The sequence below is a fragment of the Xenopus laevis genome, chromosome 7S (genome assembly GCF_017654675.1).
Source record: "Xenopus laevis strain J_2021 chromosome 7S, Xenopus_laevis_v10.1, whole genome shotgun sequence".
Taxonomy (NCBI): Eukaryota; Metazoa; Chordata; class Amphibia; order Anura; family Pipidae; genus Xenopus; species Xenopus laevis.
Genome location: NC_054384.1, coordinates 87204400 through 87222584, shown reverse-complemented (window position 1 = coordinate 87222584; position 18185 = coordinate 87204400). Strand labels below are relative to the sequence as shown.

The 18185-nt window shown below is 39.6% G+C and overlaps 1 protein-coding gene across 1 annotated transcript in view; it reads left to right on the top strand.

Annotated features, from left to right (window-relative positions):
- Nucleotides 1-18185, top strand: part of dnajc11.S (DnaJ heat shock protein family (Hsp40) member C11 S homeolog) — a 111002-nt gene that overhangs the window by 74690 nt on the left and 18127 nt on the right. The window contains 2 exon segments of the mRNA NM_001092573.1: nt 9297-9370; nt 15133-15235. Coding sequence (NP_001086042.1) covers nt 9297-9370; nt 15133-15235 — 177 coding nt within the window.

Genomic DNA, 18185 nt, shown 5'->3' with positions numbered 1-18185 from the left:
TTCATTTCACTTGGCACCATATACCTCATTGCTTTACTTGTTCATAGGTGTTGGGTCTTTTGAATTTAACCATTTTTCAACCAGGATGAATTTACCAGATGTGGTATATCTGGACCTAGATGTAGGAAAGCCTTCTTAGATCATACATAAACCTTTAAAAAAAAAACCTGTACTAATCGTTTTAAAGGAGAAGTAAAGCCTAACGAACAAACTAGGCTAGAAATGTTCTACATTATGTTTTTAGCTTCTGTACCAGCCCAAGGCAACCACAGTCCTTTAGCATGGAAGATCTGTTATGTGCCTCTGTAGCTCCCCATCTTCTTTTCTGCTGATTCACTGCACATGCTCTGTGCTGATGACAGTTACTGAGGTTAGGCACACATAGAATAAAAATGTCACAATATAATGCTGATTAGAAATTAATACACATACTACTACATGGCAGCTCAGAAACCAGTGCAACTAGCTTCAGAATTTAATCCTGAGCCCTGTAGCATCAGCTTATATAACTGGCCAACCTCATTTTCTGTTTGATAATTTATGACGAGCCCTAAAGATGGCCATTCACGGGCATAGTAAAGCTGCCGATATCGGTCCTTTAGACCGATTTGGCATCTTATCTGCCCATGTGTGGGGGCTCCTGATGGTTTCTCCCGATCTAAATCAGGCCAAAAATCGGCCAGATATCGATCGTTCAAGTTTGATTTTAATTGTACGATCCAGGATGCAGTCCTGCGACCCATCGGAGCCCATTTGTAGTATTGTAATCCGATCATTCGGCCCCAGGGCCATCTGGCCGGTATTTTACCAGCCTAGCTGGTAAAAATGATGACTGATCCCAATGTTATTAATAGGGAAAAAAGATAAATATATAAAGGCCGGTATTTTTTCCTGGAAAAGATGGCAACCCTACCCACATGCATGCACAAACGTTGATGTGTCGCTGCAGAATATCTTTCATTTTAGGTGGCCGTTGATGGACGGAGCAGGTCTGGGCGCTTGGGACCCACCGGGCTTTTTCCCAGTGTCCTGCTGGCCCAGTCCTACCCTGTGTCTGAAGCTAACAAGCAGTAGCATAGCAACTGAGCACCAGAAACCCCCCCCCCAACAAAAAAAGTCTTTTAAGGGGGCAGGCACCCTCATTAACCCATACCTGGCCCTTGCTGCTCTCTGATAGGAAAGCAACTGTAAAGGCGGGGACTTCTACACAAGTATAAAGGAAGCAGACCCAGCAGCCCGTTGCTCATTAGAAATAGGTTTCTGATGGGGCAGTAAGTCTATTATGCTCCCCTGGAAGCAAGGAAAACTGTTTCTAGATACATTTAGCAGCTACAAATCTCCCATTTATGTATTAATAATTTACTACAATAGGGACCTTTTAAAGGATTTGGTTTACTAAAGGGTTGGTTATGGAAAACTAGCCCTACTGCTATTTGCATTTGCAATCACTATTAAGATACAACACATTGGCAACTAGACAGGGTGCCACTGATTATCTTTCAGCTTTTGCTGAAATTGACCAGTTAAATGTCAGTCTGTACAGCCCATTGCCACACACTTTGTTCCTATAACAGGACTTCTTAAATGGCCTTTTACTCATACAGCAGGCGTTCAGAAATGCAGACACTTTTTATAGCAGGTTAACTGCCTTGCTACCCTGGTGTGCTGGCTTTTGTAGAAAACAGCGTAATCTTATTCTGGCCTCTGTAGATACCACACTCATCTTGTGGCTTGCCATTTAAAAGTCTATTTCCTTCATTATCTTTAATGTAGCAGGTATAAAATGTGGTTTAGTGAGAGTGAATTTGAAGCAAATTGTGCAGACTGGCTGTAGCCAAAAGGGGTTTAAGTATAAAGAACTCTGTAACATAATAATGTTTTTTCCCAATGGAAATAGCTCCCGCTTAGGAGTTTTACAACTCCATTGAAAGAAGCAGGCGTTTTGCCTCCTCATTTAAGTCTTCTCCAACTTTGTACGTAACTTGTAATGAGTATATAAACGCTGCAACTTTAACAAGTGTTCGGTACTGCTGAGACCGAACAATGTCAGATTACCATTGAAAAGCAGCTTCTGAAAGTCACCCAGACTGGTAAATGAGACAGTGAAAGCATTCTCCAGCTTCAAAGGCTGTTCTGAAGCAAAACTGCTGACATGGTTTAACTTGAGACTCTGGAGAACAGTCCCCAGCCACCTGTGAGACCTGAAAACACTGGAGTGTAACAAAATGGAAATGCAAGGCAAAAAAAAAAAAAAAGCAGCAATTCATCCGAAGACCCTTAATTAGATTCAGAGAGGAGAGTCAGTTATCAGACAGCCGGGTCTGCTCCAGAGAGGCCTCTCCTCTTTTATGCTAGCTTCCTGAGCTTGAAAAAAAAAAGACTGTGCTGCCAACTAGAGAAATGAGATTAAATCAGAATCACCACCAGTTATAATTTAAGGGCTGAATTGGGCAGTGGCCCAAGGTCAAAACATCTTCAGTCGGAATAAAAGAATCAGGCAAGTGACTGATTACATTACCCACAACTATGATCTACAGAGGCTTTAGGGTCAGTGGCACTTCAGAAGATGGGCCATCCTGTAACCTGTGGCCTGCTTCAAGTTTTTTCCCCCAGATGTAATTATATTCTCTGAATATTACCATAATACAGCCTTCCTCGTGAAACTCATTTATTCCAATTTTGTCCTGCTCAACCGTGCTATGATATTTTTATTTATCTTCTCTGTCATTAAAACAGCTTGCGTAACCAACCTGTAGCCAAACGTTCATCTATTGGTAAATAAAGCATTAGTAATGTATTCCAGATAATCACCCTAATTGGTTTTAGCATCAAATAAATCAATGCAGTTCCAAAATGATAATCATGTCTTTTTTTATTTCTTGAATGGCACAGATGCATTCCAGACTTACACTCTAAAATTAAAGCACTTTGGCACGAAAAAGGCATAGTTACTTAAAAGGAATTCGCTTCTCTATTGAATTGCTCCATTTAGCCAAAAACAACTATACGTGAACTTTGTCTCTGTGTTTTTTTTTTGTTTAACCAAATGAAAGGCAGAAGAGACCCAAGAGACTGAAGGAACACTATTGAGTTCCAGTCTATGACTTCTGAATCTAACTTTAATTCCTTCCCTAGGAGGCATGCAGACAGCCATCTTACTCTTGCTGACTTATTTATGTTCGGAGGGACAGTTGAGGCCAATACCAAAAGTTAATCCGGATACAGTCTTGAGGACAATGAAATCTGAAGATCACAATCTTCAGGTTTTCTGCAGCCTACAGTATCATGTTGATACACAAACAAAATTCTTGCCTGCTTAAAGGAGAAGGAAAGGCTAAAACAAATTAAGCTTTATCAGAAAGGTCTATATAAATACACCAGTAAGCCCTCAAAGTAATGCTGCTCTGAGTCCTCTGTCAAAAGAAACACAACATTTATTTTCTTCTATTGTGTACACATGGGCTTCTTCATTAGACTTTCTTCTTTCATCTTAAACCTCCAGGGCACGGGCTTGAGCATGCTCAGTTTGCTCCTCTCTCCCTCTCCTCCTCCATTTTCTCCCCCCCCCTCCCTGCTCTAATCTGAGCCCAGAGCTTTGAGTGAGCAGGCAGAGACTCAGGCAAGAAGTGATGTCACACCAAGCTAATATGGCAGCTGCTTTCCTAAACAAACAGAGAGAGCTTCTAGAGCTATTTACTTGGGTATGGCAAAGCATTCTGCAGAATAAATATAATCTTATAGTTTGCACTATTGTGGCTAATCTATTGGCAATAAACTGCTTTAGTAGCTTTCCTTCTCCTTAAAGCAAAAATTAAAAAAAAAAAAAAAAAAAATTAAAAAAACCAAAATGAAACTTTCTTTTGCTAGCTGCTGCTACACACAAGTATGTGCCCATGGAATATAACATTCATACTTCTGCTTGTTAACAACAGATATCACACTTCCAATTTTGATTTCAGGAGATATTAATTTGGCAGGGAAAGAAATTATGCAGGAAGTATTAAGAGCAATCAAAAGAAGTTCAACTTTCAGGTAATACACGTATGAGATCCATTATCCAGAAACCCATTATCCAGTAACCTCTGATTCACGGAAAGGCCTTCTCCCATAGACTCCATTATATAGTGAATAAAGTACCCCCTTTTGTAAAATAAAAGGATATTATAAGTTACCGAGGAGTTTCATGACCATATAAAAACACGAGGCCGAAGGCCAGTCTTTCTTCATAGCTAAGATTTTCCATACCTTTTTAGTTGCCCTTCTCTGTACTCTCTCTAATACAATAATGTCCTGTTTGAGTGATGGAGACCAAAACTGTACGGCTTATTCTAGATGGGCCCTTACACAGTGGAAGATTGACCCCCTCCTCATGTGACTCTATGCCCCTTTTAATACAGAGCAAGACCTTATTTGCCCTTGATGCTGCCGACTGGCATTGCTTGCTACAGCCAAGTTTATCATCTACAAGGACTCCAAGGTCCTTTTCCATAATGGATTTGCCTAGTGCAATCCCATTAAGGGTATAAGTGGCTTGGATATTTTTCATCCCAGGTGCATGACTTTACATTTATCAACATTGAATCTCATTTGCCCCTTAGCTACCCAGATTGCCAGTTTGTCAAGATCGTGTTGCAAGGATGCCACATCCTGGATGGAATTATTTGGGCTGGATAGTTTTGTGTCATCTGCAAACATTGATACATTACTTACAATACCCTCCCCTAAGTCATTAAGGAACAAGTTAATAAAAGTGGACCCAATACCGAGTCCTGAGGGACCCCACTAAGAACCTTACTCCAAGTAGAGAATGTACCATTAACAACCACCCTCTGTACCCGATCCTGTAGCCAGTTTCCTATCCATGTGCAAACGACTACATTGAACAGTTGAACTGTGATGTACAAGAATCATCATACTAACTTGAAGAATGGACCAAAATGATTCTACTTACCCCAATGAAAGAACGAGTCAAAAGCAAGAGAATTGGTAGTTCACCCAAGAAGTGCATTATAAAATTTGGGACTAATGCACCCCTAAGTACCTACATCCAGGGCCACCTTCAGGGGGGGGCACAGGGGGTACAAGTGTACCGGGCCTGAAGAGATGCTGAACTTTTGAAAGAGCCTGGCCCCCCTTGACAGTGCCGAAACCCAAAGCCGTGCTGCCTCCTTCGAAGTCCTGAATTCGGAAGTGGCGAAAAGCCGAAGCGCCGAAAAGACCCGAAGCCACGAAAATAGCCGAAGTCCCAAAGCGGCGAAAAGACCCGAAGTCACGAAAACAGCCGAAATGTAAGTCCTGAAGTGGCGAAAAGACCCAAAGTCACGAAAACAGCAGAAATTTAAGTCCTGAAGTGGCGAAATGACCCAAAGTCTCGAAAGGAGGCGAAGTTGAAGTCCTGAAGCCACGAGTTCAATTCCTCTGAACGCCAATGTGTGTGTGTGGTTTTTTTTTTAATCCCCTGGCCACCAATGTATTATTTTAATACTCTATAGGCCCCTGCCACCGATGTTTATTTTTTTTTAAATATTCTTTGGGCCCCAACTTTTTTTTAACTTGTAAGAGGGGCCCTGCAACTCCACTGCAAGTTGGAGCAATATCACCCCCCCCCCAGCAGCCCAACAACAGAACAATCAGAAGGTAACCAGATAGCAGCTCCCTAACACAAGATATCAGCTGCCTGGTAGATCTAAGAACAGCACTCAATATTTAAAATCCAGGTCCCACTGTGACACATTCAATTACGTTGAGTAGGAGAAACAACAGCCTGCCAGAGAGCAGTTCCATTGTGCAGTACTGGCTCTTCTGAAAGCACACGACCAGGCAAAATGACCTGAGATTGCTGCCTACACACCAATCTTAGAACTGAAATAATACACTTGTTGGTTCAGGAATGAAAATTTTATATTGTAGAGTGAATGATTTGCAGTGTGAACATTGTAATTTAGAAATAAAACTACATAATAAAATTCATGACAGAATCCCCTTAAATTAAGGAAAAATGGCCTGGGATATTTCATATATGTTTACTTGGACAGAGAACTGGCTGAAGGCTAGTTAACAAAGAGTGGTGGTAAATAGAACATTTTATAATTGGATCAGGGGTCTGTCCTTGGCCTTTTGCATCTTGTTCATCAATGTCTTGGAGGTGGGCATTGTAAGTACTGTCTATATATTTGCTGGTGATACTAAATTGTCCAAATGATGTTCAAGTGCAAGGTTAGACACTTTAGTAGAAATAACATAATAGTGTTATATGTTGGTGTGTTGGAGACCTCTTTAATTGAGAAGGACTTGGTGATATTTGTGGCTAACAAACAGTGTAACGCTAGGCAGAGTACTTCAGTGTCAAATAAAGTACTGTCTTGCATAAAAAAGGCATTACCCTGAGGGGGGAAGGCATAATTTTACTTCATAATAGATCCCTGATAAGAATATGCAGTGGAGTTTTGGGCACCAGTCCTTAAAGGGGAACTTAAGTCTAAAATAGAATAATGCTAGAAATTCTGTATTTTGTATACTAAACATAAAAATGAACTTACTGCACCAGAAGCCTGCACCAGAAGCCTAATAAAACAAATGATTTATGCTTTCAAAGTTGGCTGCAGGGGGTCACCATGTAACTATGTTAAACATCTTTACAAGACTAAGACCTTGCACATTCTCAGTATGGTCCGGGCTTCAGTTGGGTGGTTAAGCTTAGGGATCGTCATAAATCACGTCACATCAGAATATACAGACTGCACTGTGGTCTGTGGATACAAATCTCTACACAGTCGGTGGCTGCTTACCGATTCCTTCTGCCCGGCCGAACTGAATCCTAATTTGCATAATCACGTGACTTTTTGTCACAAAACAAGGAAGTAAAAATGTTTTCCTCTTCCCACCCCTAATTTGCATATACAAATTCGGATTCGGTTCAGTATTCAGCCGAATCTTTCGCGAAGGATTCGGGGTTCGGTCGAATCCAAAATAGTGGGTTCGTTGCATTCCTACTTATCAGCTCAACAAACAAAGCTGCTTGAGTTCTGGGAAGTAACATGGGGGACGGCTCCCCCCTGCTGTTTGAAAGCATGCTCGTTTCACTTAGGGACCGTCTGAAGTTTCCTATCTGCAGCAGTCAGAGCAAGTAAAACAAAGGGGAATTTCACTGCATACAGTCAGGTTTCTTATAAAAACGGTACACATTTTTTAATTAAAGTATATTGTAGATAGGTTTATTTTTCATTAAAGAAAGTAAAAATTACATTTTATTTTTTTACATCCCCTTTATGAAGGATATTAATGAGCTGAAGAGACGTTCAAGTAAACTGATAAAAGAAATGGAATAATTAAACTACTGTATGAGGAAATATGGTCACGGTTTTTGTCACTGGAGAAAAGGCGCTTTCATTGTTACTCTCTACAATAATATTATAGAGGGCATTATGACAGATAGTGGAGGATCTTTTGTCACACAGAAAACATCTGAGAACCAGAGACCACCCATTTAGACACAGGAACAGAAATTTCATTTGAAGCAACCAAGGGGATTCTTCACAGTGAGGGCAGTAAGGATCTGGAATTGTAGGTGATGATGTGATGGCAGATTCTATTAATGCCTATATGAGGGGCTTGGATGAATTTTTAAGCAAGCATAATATCCTAGGCTAGTGGGATCTTAAGGTCTATGGTTATCGTTATACATAGTTTATATATGCAAACGTGTAGATACATCTGTATATGATGTACTGGGATCATTTGGTGCAGTTGAACTTGATGGACTTTTGACAATTTAATATTGTAGGTCACTTTTGCTTTCCTAGATAATCTTAGAGGCATGGATGGATGGCTGATAAAGCTAAGTTTTTGTTTATGGATCTGCGAACCTTTTGAAAGCTAAAGGGGACCACATGCTCAACACTGAAAGGGGCATGGAAGAGTAAAGTCTAAAAACCACTGATGAAGATGGTGCTGGCAGGAACCTGCAGCTCAGTGACCAATAGCACATGCCGTTCTCTGTCTGAGCTAGGGAGCTGTAATTACACTAGATTTTGGTCAGTACTGGCTAAAAGTTACTTGGTAAAGTTCAAGCAGAAGCAAGGACGCCAGGTGAAATCTCCCCACCAAGGAAAAGATGGCCATACATGCACAGATATTGTGATCAGATGGGAGGATTTGTGCAATAATCTCTTTGAATAGACTGAGAAAAAGATCTAAAGAGAAATATGTGTCATAGTTGGTGTTGTTTCTGAGATTGTGGCTGTGTTATTATTATATCTGTAGGTATCAGGCCAATCTTGCAATAATAATAATACTACAAATATTCCATGTGATAAACTCTCACCAGTAATCCAACTTTTTGACTTATATATTTGCATTCATGGCCTATCCAATGGCATGTCTTTTCAGACTGATCAGATATGCAATCTAGCAGACTGTATACTAGAGTGGACCTGTCACCCAGACATAAAAAAACTATAATAGATATCCTTTTCAGATTAAACATGAAACCCAAATTCTTTTTTTTATTTTTTTTTTATTAAAACATCCATACCTGTTATAAACGTGTTTTAACTTCTCTTTCTATATACCAAACAATTAGTCAGACTGCTATGTGGTGTTCATCAATATTTTCCGAATTCTAATTTGCATATGCAAATTAGGTGTGGAAGGGGAAAACATTTTGTACTTGCTTGTTTTGTGACAAAACTCAAGCGATTTCCCTCCCCACTGCTAAATTACATATGCAAATTAGGATTCAGATTTGGTTCAGCCAGGCAGAAGGATTCGGCCAAATCTATTCCTGCTAAGAAAGGCCAAATCCTGAACCGAATCCTACATTCGGTGCATCCCTAGTTGCTAGGGTACAAATTACCCTAGCAACCATGCCTTGAAATGAATAAGAGACCAGAATATGAATAGGAGAATGCCTGAATAAAAAGATGAGTAATAAAACATAGCAATAACAATACATTTGTAGCCTTACCAAGCATTTCTCTTTTAGATGGGATCACTGACCCCCATTTGAAACATGGGCAAAGTCAGATGAAAAAAAATTATTGAAAACCTATGAAAAACAGAAAAAATTAAGGCCAGTTGAAAAGTTGCTTAAAATTAGCCATTTTTTACTTTACTAAACGTTAACTTAAAGATGTACCATCCCTTTAACAAGAAAATGTACTGCGTATTAATGTATAAAAAATAAATGTGCACTAAGCACTTCTATCTAATCTTTATTTTACATTGCGCATATTTATCTGTATTTTAAATACTGAGTGCATAGAATTATTATTCATTTCAGTCTAATTTCTTTGCAGTTAGAGTTTGGAGCTGGTGACCTTCAAGGACCCTTGTTTGGTCTTAAGATCTTCCGTAATCTTACACCTAAATGGTAAGTAAAAAAAAAAAGGGTCTCTATTTTCACACTAAAGCAAAATCTGACTGACAGAAGTGCGTTGTGTGCCCTTGGAAATATCACAGGTGGGTGTGAGGGTGGCAGTTAATAAGGGGAAGGCAATAACGTGTGATTGATTCTACTGCTTCCCCTGTTTACTGCACAGTTTCTCACAATGAAACAAGACTGGGGTACTGCCATATGATTGATAGTACCCTGAATAAATAAGGCTATGAATAAATAATTACAGTGTTGAAATGATTTACCTTTAGAACACTCCATAGAACACCAACATAGCATAACCAACACATGCAACATTCCACCGAACGACCCACACATACATAGGGTTGCCACCTTTTCTGGAAAAAATACTGGCCTTCCTATATTTTTCTCTTTTTTCCCTATTAATAACATTGGGATCGGCCATAATTTTTACCGGCCAGGCCGGTAAAATACCAACCAGGTGGCAACCCTACACACACACACATTTTATAATACCTTTAGTAATGTTCTTGCCTTAATACAACTTTGTTCTAACTCCTCCTTAATTGTCTGGGATTTAAGAAAATTGTCTTTCAAATTAGGGTGCCATTTAGCCTCTTATGTATGATAACTGTTTTCAAATGATTTGCCTTTTTCTAGTCTTCAAATGGGGGTCACTGACCCCAGCTAAAAAAACAAATGTTCTGTAAGGCTACAAATGTATCGTTAGTTCCACGTTTTATTATTCCTCTTTCTATTCAGTCCTCTCCTATTCCAGTCTCTTATTCAAATCAATGCCTGTTTGCTCTGGTAATTTGTACCCTAACAATCACAATGCTAAAATTGCCAACTGGAGAGCTACTGAATAAAAAGGTTAAATAACTTAACAACTACAAAAAATACTAAATGGCGAGTTGTGCTATTAGATTAGACAAAATAGAAAATTCTCTGGATTACTAGGAGGACTAGGAAAGGGAAATGTAATTCCTTCTATGGCGTGAAACAAGTGGTCGGGAACAAGATGAAGCAGAGCACACTCTAATAACTTCACAGAGAACGCCTGGTGCACAGGGTAGAGGTACGGCAGCCCCCAATGTATAATCGAACGAAAAAAACTCTTGGCACTCAAGGCAAGTGAAATGCAGGGCTCCCCCTTGCTTTTATTTCTTGTGCAGACGTGCAACGTTTCGGGGTGACCCCCTTTATCAATGCTTGATAAAGGGGGTCACCCCGAAACGTTGCACGTCTGCACAAGAAATAAAAGCAAGGGGGAGCCCTGCATTTCACTTGCCTTGAGTGCCAGAGTTTTTTTCGTTTGGTGAAACAAGTGGTCAGCATCTTGTAATTGCATTAAAAAAGGCAGCTGCATGGTTGCTATGCATAGAGAATGCCATTTCTATGGGCAGTGAAAGCACTTATTAGCACAGTATGCAAACTGTCCCTTAAATATGTAGGGGCCCCTACTGGGTATTCTGCCCTGCAGCTTTAAGGCCCCCACCTTTTTCTTAGAGTGATCTGCCAGGAGAGAATGACACGCCCCTGCTACACTGCTATATAGTGAGTGTAGGGAGTGGCCACTTCCTCTTTGGCCTGTGGATGGTGATCCAGCTGGGTGAGCTCAGGAGAGCCTGGGTACAGCTAGGCCCAGAAAGGCCCATGTGCTTTGGAGAAGAAGTCGGGGACCAGGTAACCCCGTGAATGAGGAATAGTTACACTAGGGCAGACTTGTCATAGTCTCTCTAGGAGAGAAAGGCAGAGAGGTGAGAGAGAAAGAGCAGCTGAAGCTCCAACAAGGATTTGCAGTAAGGGAGTAGCTTCCCAGAGGCTCTGTGTGTTGCCTCCAGTCAGGGACCTCAGTGAAGAGGGACTGTAGGGTAGAAGCTGCTTTCCTGACAACTTCCAGGAGGGAATGTGTGTGAATACTGCAAATGCCTAATGGAGACCTTTCCTCTGTGAGAAATGCCTAATGCCTGCAGCTCTGTGTGAGAAATGTGCTATTGCCTCAGCTCCTGTGTGACTACTAAACCTGTGGTCACTTGCCTCGTGCATAGTTAAATAAACCGTTTTCTGTTTTACTGCAAGAACCTCCTGGCGCCCATCTTTTGTTGTATGCACAGTAGCCTGGGGGGATGTAGTTGCACTACACCATAGAGGGAACACTTCCACATGGCGAAGGCCCTGACCCTGTTGTGTGAAGTCGCGTGTAACCCATGCTTCTACTGCTAGCTGGACAGTTTAACTATTTGTGTGCTATGCAGCCCAAATAGGTGTTACAAATAGTACATGGAACAATAATTGGCTTTTCCCGTTCACCGTGTCCCTTTAAAATATTAACGCCACGCTGAGATATAATGTGCTATACCTCCGCAGCTCAGAAGATTTCCTTTGTCAGCTGTGTTAAACTGCAGCTTTAAAACCTATAATTAGGGTCATTTTTGGAGGAAAGTAAGGTCACCCATTCACCGTTTAAATGAGTTGCACTAGATTAATTTTTAGGGTAGCTTGAGATAGCAAGAGGTAATTTATTTCTCATCCAAAAAGGGTATGACCCTCATAACGAGTGTCAATGTTAAACTCAAGTTATTTAGGTCCCTGTTTGTTTAACATCAGCATTATACTAGTTTGTGTGTTTCCCTGTTGCAATTGGTTTATGTTGGGCAACCTTGGAAATGCAGACGAGATGCAGTTCCCCTTGGCAGCCAGGAGATGGCCTGCTTTTACTCAAGACACAGGGTATTAAAGGGGATGTAAAGGCAAAAAAAAATAAAATCCCAATCTCCACTATACTTTAATTTAAAAAATGTGTATCGTTTTTATAAGAAACCTGCCTGTATGCAGTGAAATTCCCCCTTCATTTACTTGCTCTGACTGCTGCAGATAGGAAATTTCAGACTGTCCCTAACTGTTCTGCAGGGAAACGATCATACTTTCAACCCCCATCGTACTTCCCAGTCATCCAGAACTCAAGCAGCTTTGTTTGTTTCCGTGTACAGCAGTCGGCGACTGTGTAGAGATTCATATAGGATTTTATTTTTGCCTTTACGTCCTCTGTTTCCAACTCCAGTTGCAGGGACAAAGATCATGGAGCCAGATTTAAACAGATAAACTCATTGAAGGATTGTTTTGCAGCCACTGGTTCTGGAAAGTTGGATAAAGTTTGTATTAGACAATACAAAAACTGTAAAATCCACATTAGATTACATGACAACACAGGACCCAGTGCAGCCTGCATATTTGGATTATTAATCAGTCTTTCTGTATCGGCTTCCAGCAGATATTATTTGACTTGTGCTGTTTTGATAATTAATGACGATCCCTAAGCAGCCCAGACCACACTGAGCATGTGCACAGTCTTGTTCTTGCAAAGATGTTTAACAAAATTACAAGATGGTGACCCCCAATTTGGAAAGCAAAAATCATTGGTTTTATTTGGCTTCTTGTGCAGTACGTCCATGTTTGTGTTTAGTATACAAAATACAGCATTTCTAGCATTATTCTATTTAGACTTTAGTTCCCTATAGGCAAAGCATGTGTTTTCCCTGTGCAGGGAGAAGGTGGAATTTTGTAACATTCATTAATAACACTTTAAGCTTTTGGTCCCAGTGCAGAAATAAGTGTTATTTTAAATGCTTGCTTCCAAAGCAAATGCTGCCTTCTGCATACCTCCCAACTGTCCCTTTTTTCGGAGGGAGAGTCCCTCTTTTGACAGCTAAACCCGCATTCCCTCATTTGTACTCGAAAGTCCCTCTTTTCTCTGCACTGAACAGCCAGAAAAAGAAACAAAGTTTCTCACTTAATTGGCTTTTAGCAGAGATCCCAGAACAGCTAACTACTTTGTAACAATTTGAGACACAAAAACAGTTTAGATAAGGAGAAATATTTTCAAACTTTCATAACCTGCCAAATTTTGTAAAACAAACATGCTAATTAGGGGGTGTGGCCACAGAAAGGGGTGTGGCCGAAAAATTTGCTACGCTACATGCGGGAAATTTTTTTTTGTCCCTCTTTTTACTTCCAAAATGTTGGGAGGTATGCCTTCTGATACTGCTTGTGTTTGTGTATTCAGCAACAATATTTCTCGCTCCAAGTGCATTAAAGTCAATGGGCATTTTTTCTTATGGTGACTTTTTTCTCCAAATGCATTAAAGTCAAGGGGCATTTTTTTTTATGATGACTTTTTCTTCAAATTCATGGCTGGCGAATCACGATTTGTGGCATCTGGTAAAATGTTAATAGAAAAGTCCTGACCCCCTGCGGTTGGGATTTATATTGGTTTTTCATATCACACATGAACAAAATGCACATGGGCAGACAATGAAACATGAATGATACCAGTCTGTGTTTCAGGCCCCAGGCAAAACACCATATAACTAGAGTTTACAGCTATTCCTGAACAACAGTCCTCGGGCCTGCAAATATATAATTGCACTATAGTTCTACTACAGGGGCTTTGTTAAACGCTGGATTGGCACGGGCTACACAAAGACTGTAAATGCCGATTACAGCACCACTGTGTAACACCGCCACATAATGTATTGGTGAGGCAGTTCTTCTTGAGCCTCTCTTCGGAATTTTAATGCCTTTCGGAGAAGCAGCCATTATTAGTATGATGGAAAATGGCTGTTATTTTCACCCATAAAAAGTTATTTGCTAGTGTCCTTTATTGCTCGATTATTAAATGAGCATTATATTATTTCTAAGGGGAAATTGCAAATAATAAAATGCACAGGAAATAAAATAAATTAGAGAAGCATTACTATTTATGGCACTGAACATGATGTGTCATTTAACAACGATTGGTTTTATTTTTCAAGACTTGCCTAACTGGGTGGCTCTTAAGATCCCAGACCTGACTCCCCTCATTCACTTAATTGTTACTGTGTTCTCATTGTAATTACCTTGAACAAATTATTTCTATCTTTCTTTTTTTAATTTTCTTTAGACAAATCCCCTGTAGAGTAATATTATTAAAGGAAAACTAAACCTTAAAAATGAATTTGCCCAAAAATGGCATATTTATATTTTATACACTGCACTTATTGCACCAGCCTAAAGTTTCCATAGCTGTGTGGGTTTAGATTCTTCTCTTGCCTCCAACATTCCAGTTACAGACTGGTGGGTTATTTAACTCCTTTTAAAATGCTTCTGTGCCCATCATAGGGAAATAAAACTGTAAGTTCCATGGGCAAAGGAACTAATGTGGCATTATTGAGCATTCTCTGCAACATGCTTTCTGACTTGCTAGATAAATTATATAGTGAATAAAGTACCCCCTCTTGTAAATTATAAGGATTTTAAAAATTACCAAGGAGTTTCCCAACCATATAAAAACACAAGGCCGAAGGCCGAGTGTTTTTATACAGGTCATGGAACTCCTTGGTAACTTCTAATATCCTCATATTTTGCATCGGGGGGTACTTTATTTATGATAATACACACATTTCAGTGATTCATGTGAAAGAAATGACATCACTACTTGTATTCATATATACATAGGTCTGCATATATTACAACACTAGTGTAGTAATATATGCAGACATATGAATACACTACTCACCGTTTATAACTGATGACATCAGTACTCACCGTTTATATGGATATAATTTACAAGATATTCATGGCTTTTGTGTATTATAAATGTTTATTAAAAACAATATCTTTTCTCTTTTAACCAGAATTGATCTATTGAAGATAAATATGTTGTTAAGATGATCAGCTTCTGACTTATACATGACGTCTTTCTGTTCCACTCATCCCTGTCTTCCACTTCTTTGCAGTTTTTTCACCACAAACGGGGTTTTGCAGTTTTCTTCCCGCGGGATCCGGCCAGGACTCACAACCATGTTAGCTCGCAATCTAGACAAGAACACTATGGGTTACATTCAGTGGCGATGGGGAATCCAGTCATCGATGAACACCAGTATTGTCCGAGACACGAAGAACAGCCACTTCTCAATGGCGTTACAGGTAAGATCTTTGCTGTCATATTTGTTTTTGGCGGAGAACAGTCACAGTGAACCATATACTTTGCCTTTCATTTTATAACTAGCATAATAATCTTACAGTAAAGTGTTAAGATTAATTTATACGTTGGATAATAACATTGCATCCAATAAGATGTTTGCCTTTAAACAGGCAACCAGTAAATGTTACCTGCACATTGATGGCTAAGTTACTGGGCTGTATACACCTGTATTACACCTGTATTTGACATGTGCCCATTAAAGGAGAACTAAAGCCTAACTAAAGAAGTAGGCTAGAAATGTTATACATTATGTTTTGGGTTTCTGTACCAGCCCAAGACAACCACAGCTCTTTAACAGGGAAGATCTGTGTCTCCAAAGATGCCCCAGTAGCTCCCCATCTTCTTTTCTGCTGATTCACTGCAAGTGCTCTGTGCTGCTGTCACTTACTGAGCTTAGGGACCCAATATATAGTATACAATATACAGTACACATTGTGACATTATATAAATGTCACAATAAAAGGTTGATTAGTAATAAATACAGAGAATTACTACACGGCAGCACAGAAACCAGTGCAATTAGCGTCAGAATTTAATATTCAGCCCTGTAGTATCCGCTTATATTACAGACCAACCTCATTTTCTGCTGGATAATTAGTGACGAGCCCTAAGCTTAGCTTCTCAACAGCTGCTCAGAGCCCACTGAGCATGTGAGTGTCACAGACACTTTCCAAGATGGTGACCCCCTGTAACAAGTTTGAAGTCCTGGATCATTGCTGCTATTGACAAGCTGAAACTTTAGGCTGGTGCAATAAGTTCAGTATATAAAATATGGCATTTTTAGACATTATCAGTTTTTCAGTTTAGTTCGCCTTTAAAAAGTGCTTGTGATAAAATAAAATGCTGCCTATTGATTTCAGTTAAAGCTTAAATTGCTCTAAACTATGTAGAACAGTGGAATTAAAACTACTTTCACCTTACACTTGGTGTAGCCTAACTTTGGTAAAAATAAAACAAAAGTCCTGGAAATTCTATAGCATTGATGCAGTATTTTTTTTGTAAAATATCAAGACTTGCAACTGGCGAACAGATCACAACGTTTTAATATATTCTTTAAAGGGGACTTGTCACCCTAAGAAATAATTCCGAATACTTTTCTATTGTGGTTTTACAGCAAAATAAAGTTTACTTACACTAACTGAAATTATTTAAATTACTGTTACATTCAGTCTTGGAATTCACAATCACAGCAAGCAGGCAGCAGCCATTTTGTGGACTCTGTTATTAAGGCAAGCTTTGTATCACCCCAAAATCTTGTTTATGTGCCTGAATGGGGGACCTGATGCCCATGTCTTGGCACTGACTACACAATAATAGACAGTGAGGAGGGAGGGGAAATGTGAGGAGGGCAGAGACATCAGGGAAATGCGGAATGGAAAGTGGAAGTAATTATGGCGGAACAAGCAATATATGATTGACAGCTGAGATTTTTAAATATGTTTATAACAGGTATAGACAATATAATAAAAGAAGAATTTGGGTTTCATGTTTAATTTGAAAAGGACGTTTATTATACAGCTTTTAAGTGATAGGTCCACTTTCATATATAAATAAATAACAGAATTAGGCTCCTTAAATACTTTACCTCAATATTTAAACAGTTCTCTCATAGTGAGTGATTATAAATTGTGCAAGCATTTTAGAATATAAATGTGAACACTTATAAAGGCACATACAGACATTTTACCAATGGGCGCTTATGAAAATGACAAAACCAAAGAATTGTATCTGAGCATTTTGCTTTCCTTGTGCTCATGTCCAGAAATCCTCCTATTCCCTCCTGGGAAGCCAACTGTATCTGTCATTACGCCACTCGCTTTGTGTGCACAGATTTTGGGCCCGACTGATGTCTGTTGCCACTCAGGGATAGTTTGTACATAAAATGTGTCTTTTAACTGGTGCAGTATCCAGGATAACAGGTGGGAAGCCTACGCGTTAGCTGGGAAAACGCACTGGAGCTTTTATTCCATTCTGAATTTTGTCTTTGAAAGCTGGTTTCACTCCACTTAAGATGAATTTGAAAGACTGGGTATAATTAAAACCCAAATCACAATAACCGTTATATGAATGTTTTATGCAGTTCAATTATGCTCTTTAGTAAATGTGCATTTTATTATTCCTTTTTGGGCTATTTTGGCTGATGCATAGCTTTGCATTACCATAAATATGATAGTGCGCTACATTAAAAATACTAATGTAAAACAATTCTAGTATGCTGCCTCTGAAACTTTCTGTGTGCGTTGTTTTACTGCTAAATAGTTTCCTATTTAACTTGAGAAGAAGCTATTTGACAGCTAAGCACCAATAAGGGAATGCTCAGTGGCGTAACTAGATGTTGCTGGGCCCCACAGCAAATTAATTTTAGGGCCACCAACATATCCAGTGTTTGTCCTGTTTTACCAATATATGTTCAAATTGCTCATCAATGAGAGCCTCATGGGGCCCCCTGTACCTCCTGGGCCCCCCTGCAGCCGCAGGGTCTGCTTCCTCTGTAGTTACGCCCCTGGGAATGCTGGCCTTTAAATACAATATATTGCACCTCATTTCCAGCTATCTTAAGGGGCTTAGGAGGATCGGGGCCACACCCAACTGAACTAGAAGTGGGGACTATAAGATTAAATTGCTTAATTGTGCCCAAAATGCACAAGGTTCCTTTTATAGTAATGAGAAATGATATAAAGTGTCGTATGTTAGATGTACAATGTATTGATGCCTCTAGTACTAGTCTAATGCACATTTCACCCACCCTCATCCATGAGCTGCCATATCTTAAAGGGAAACTAGGGAAAATATTAATACATTTAA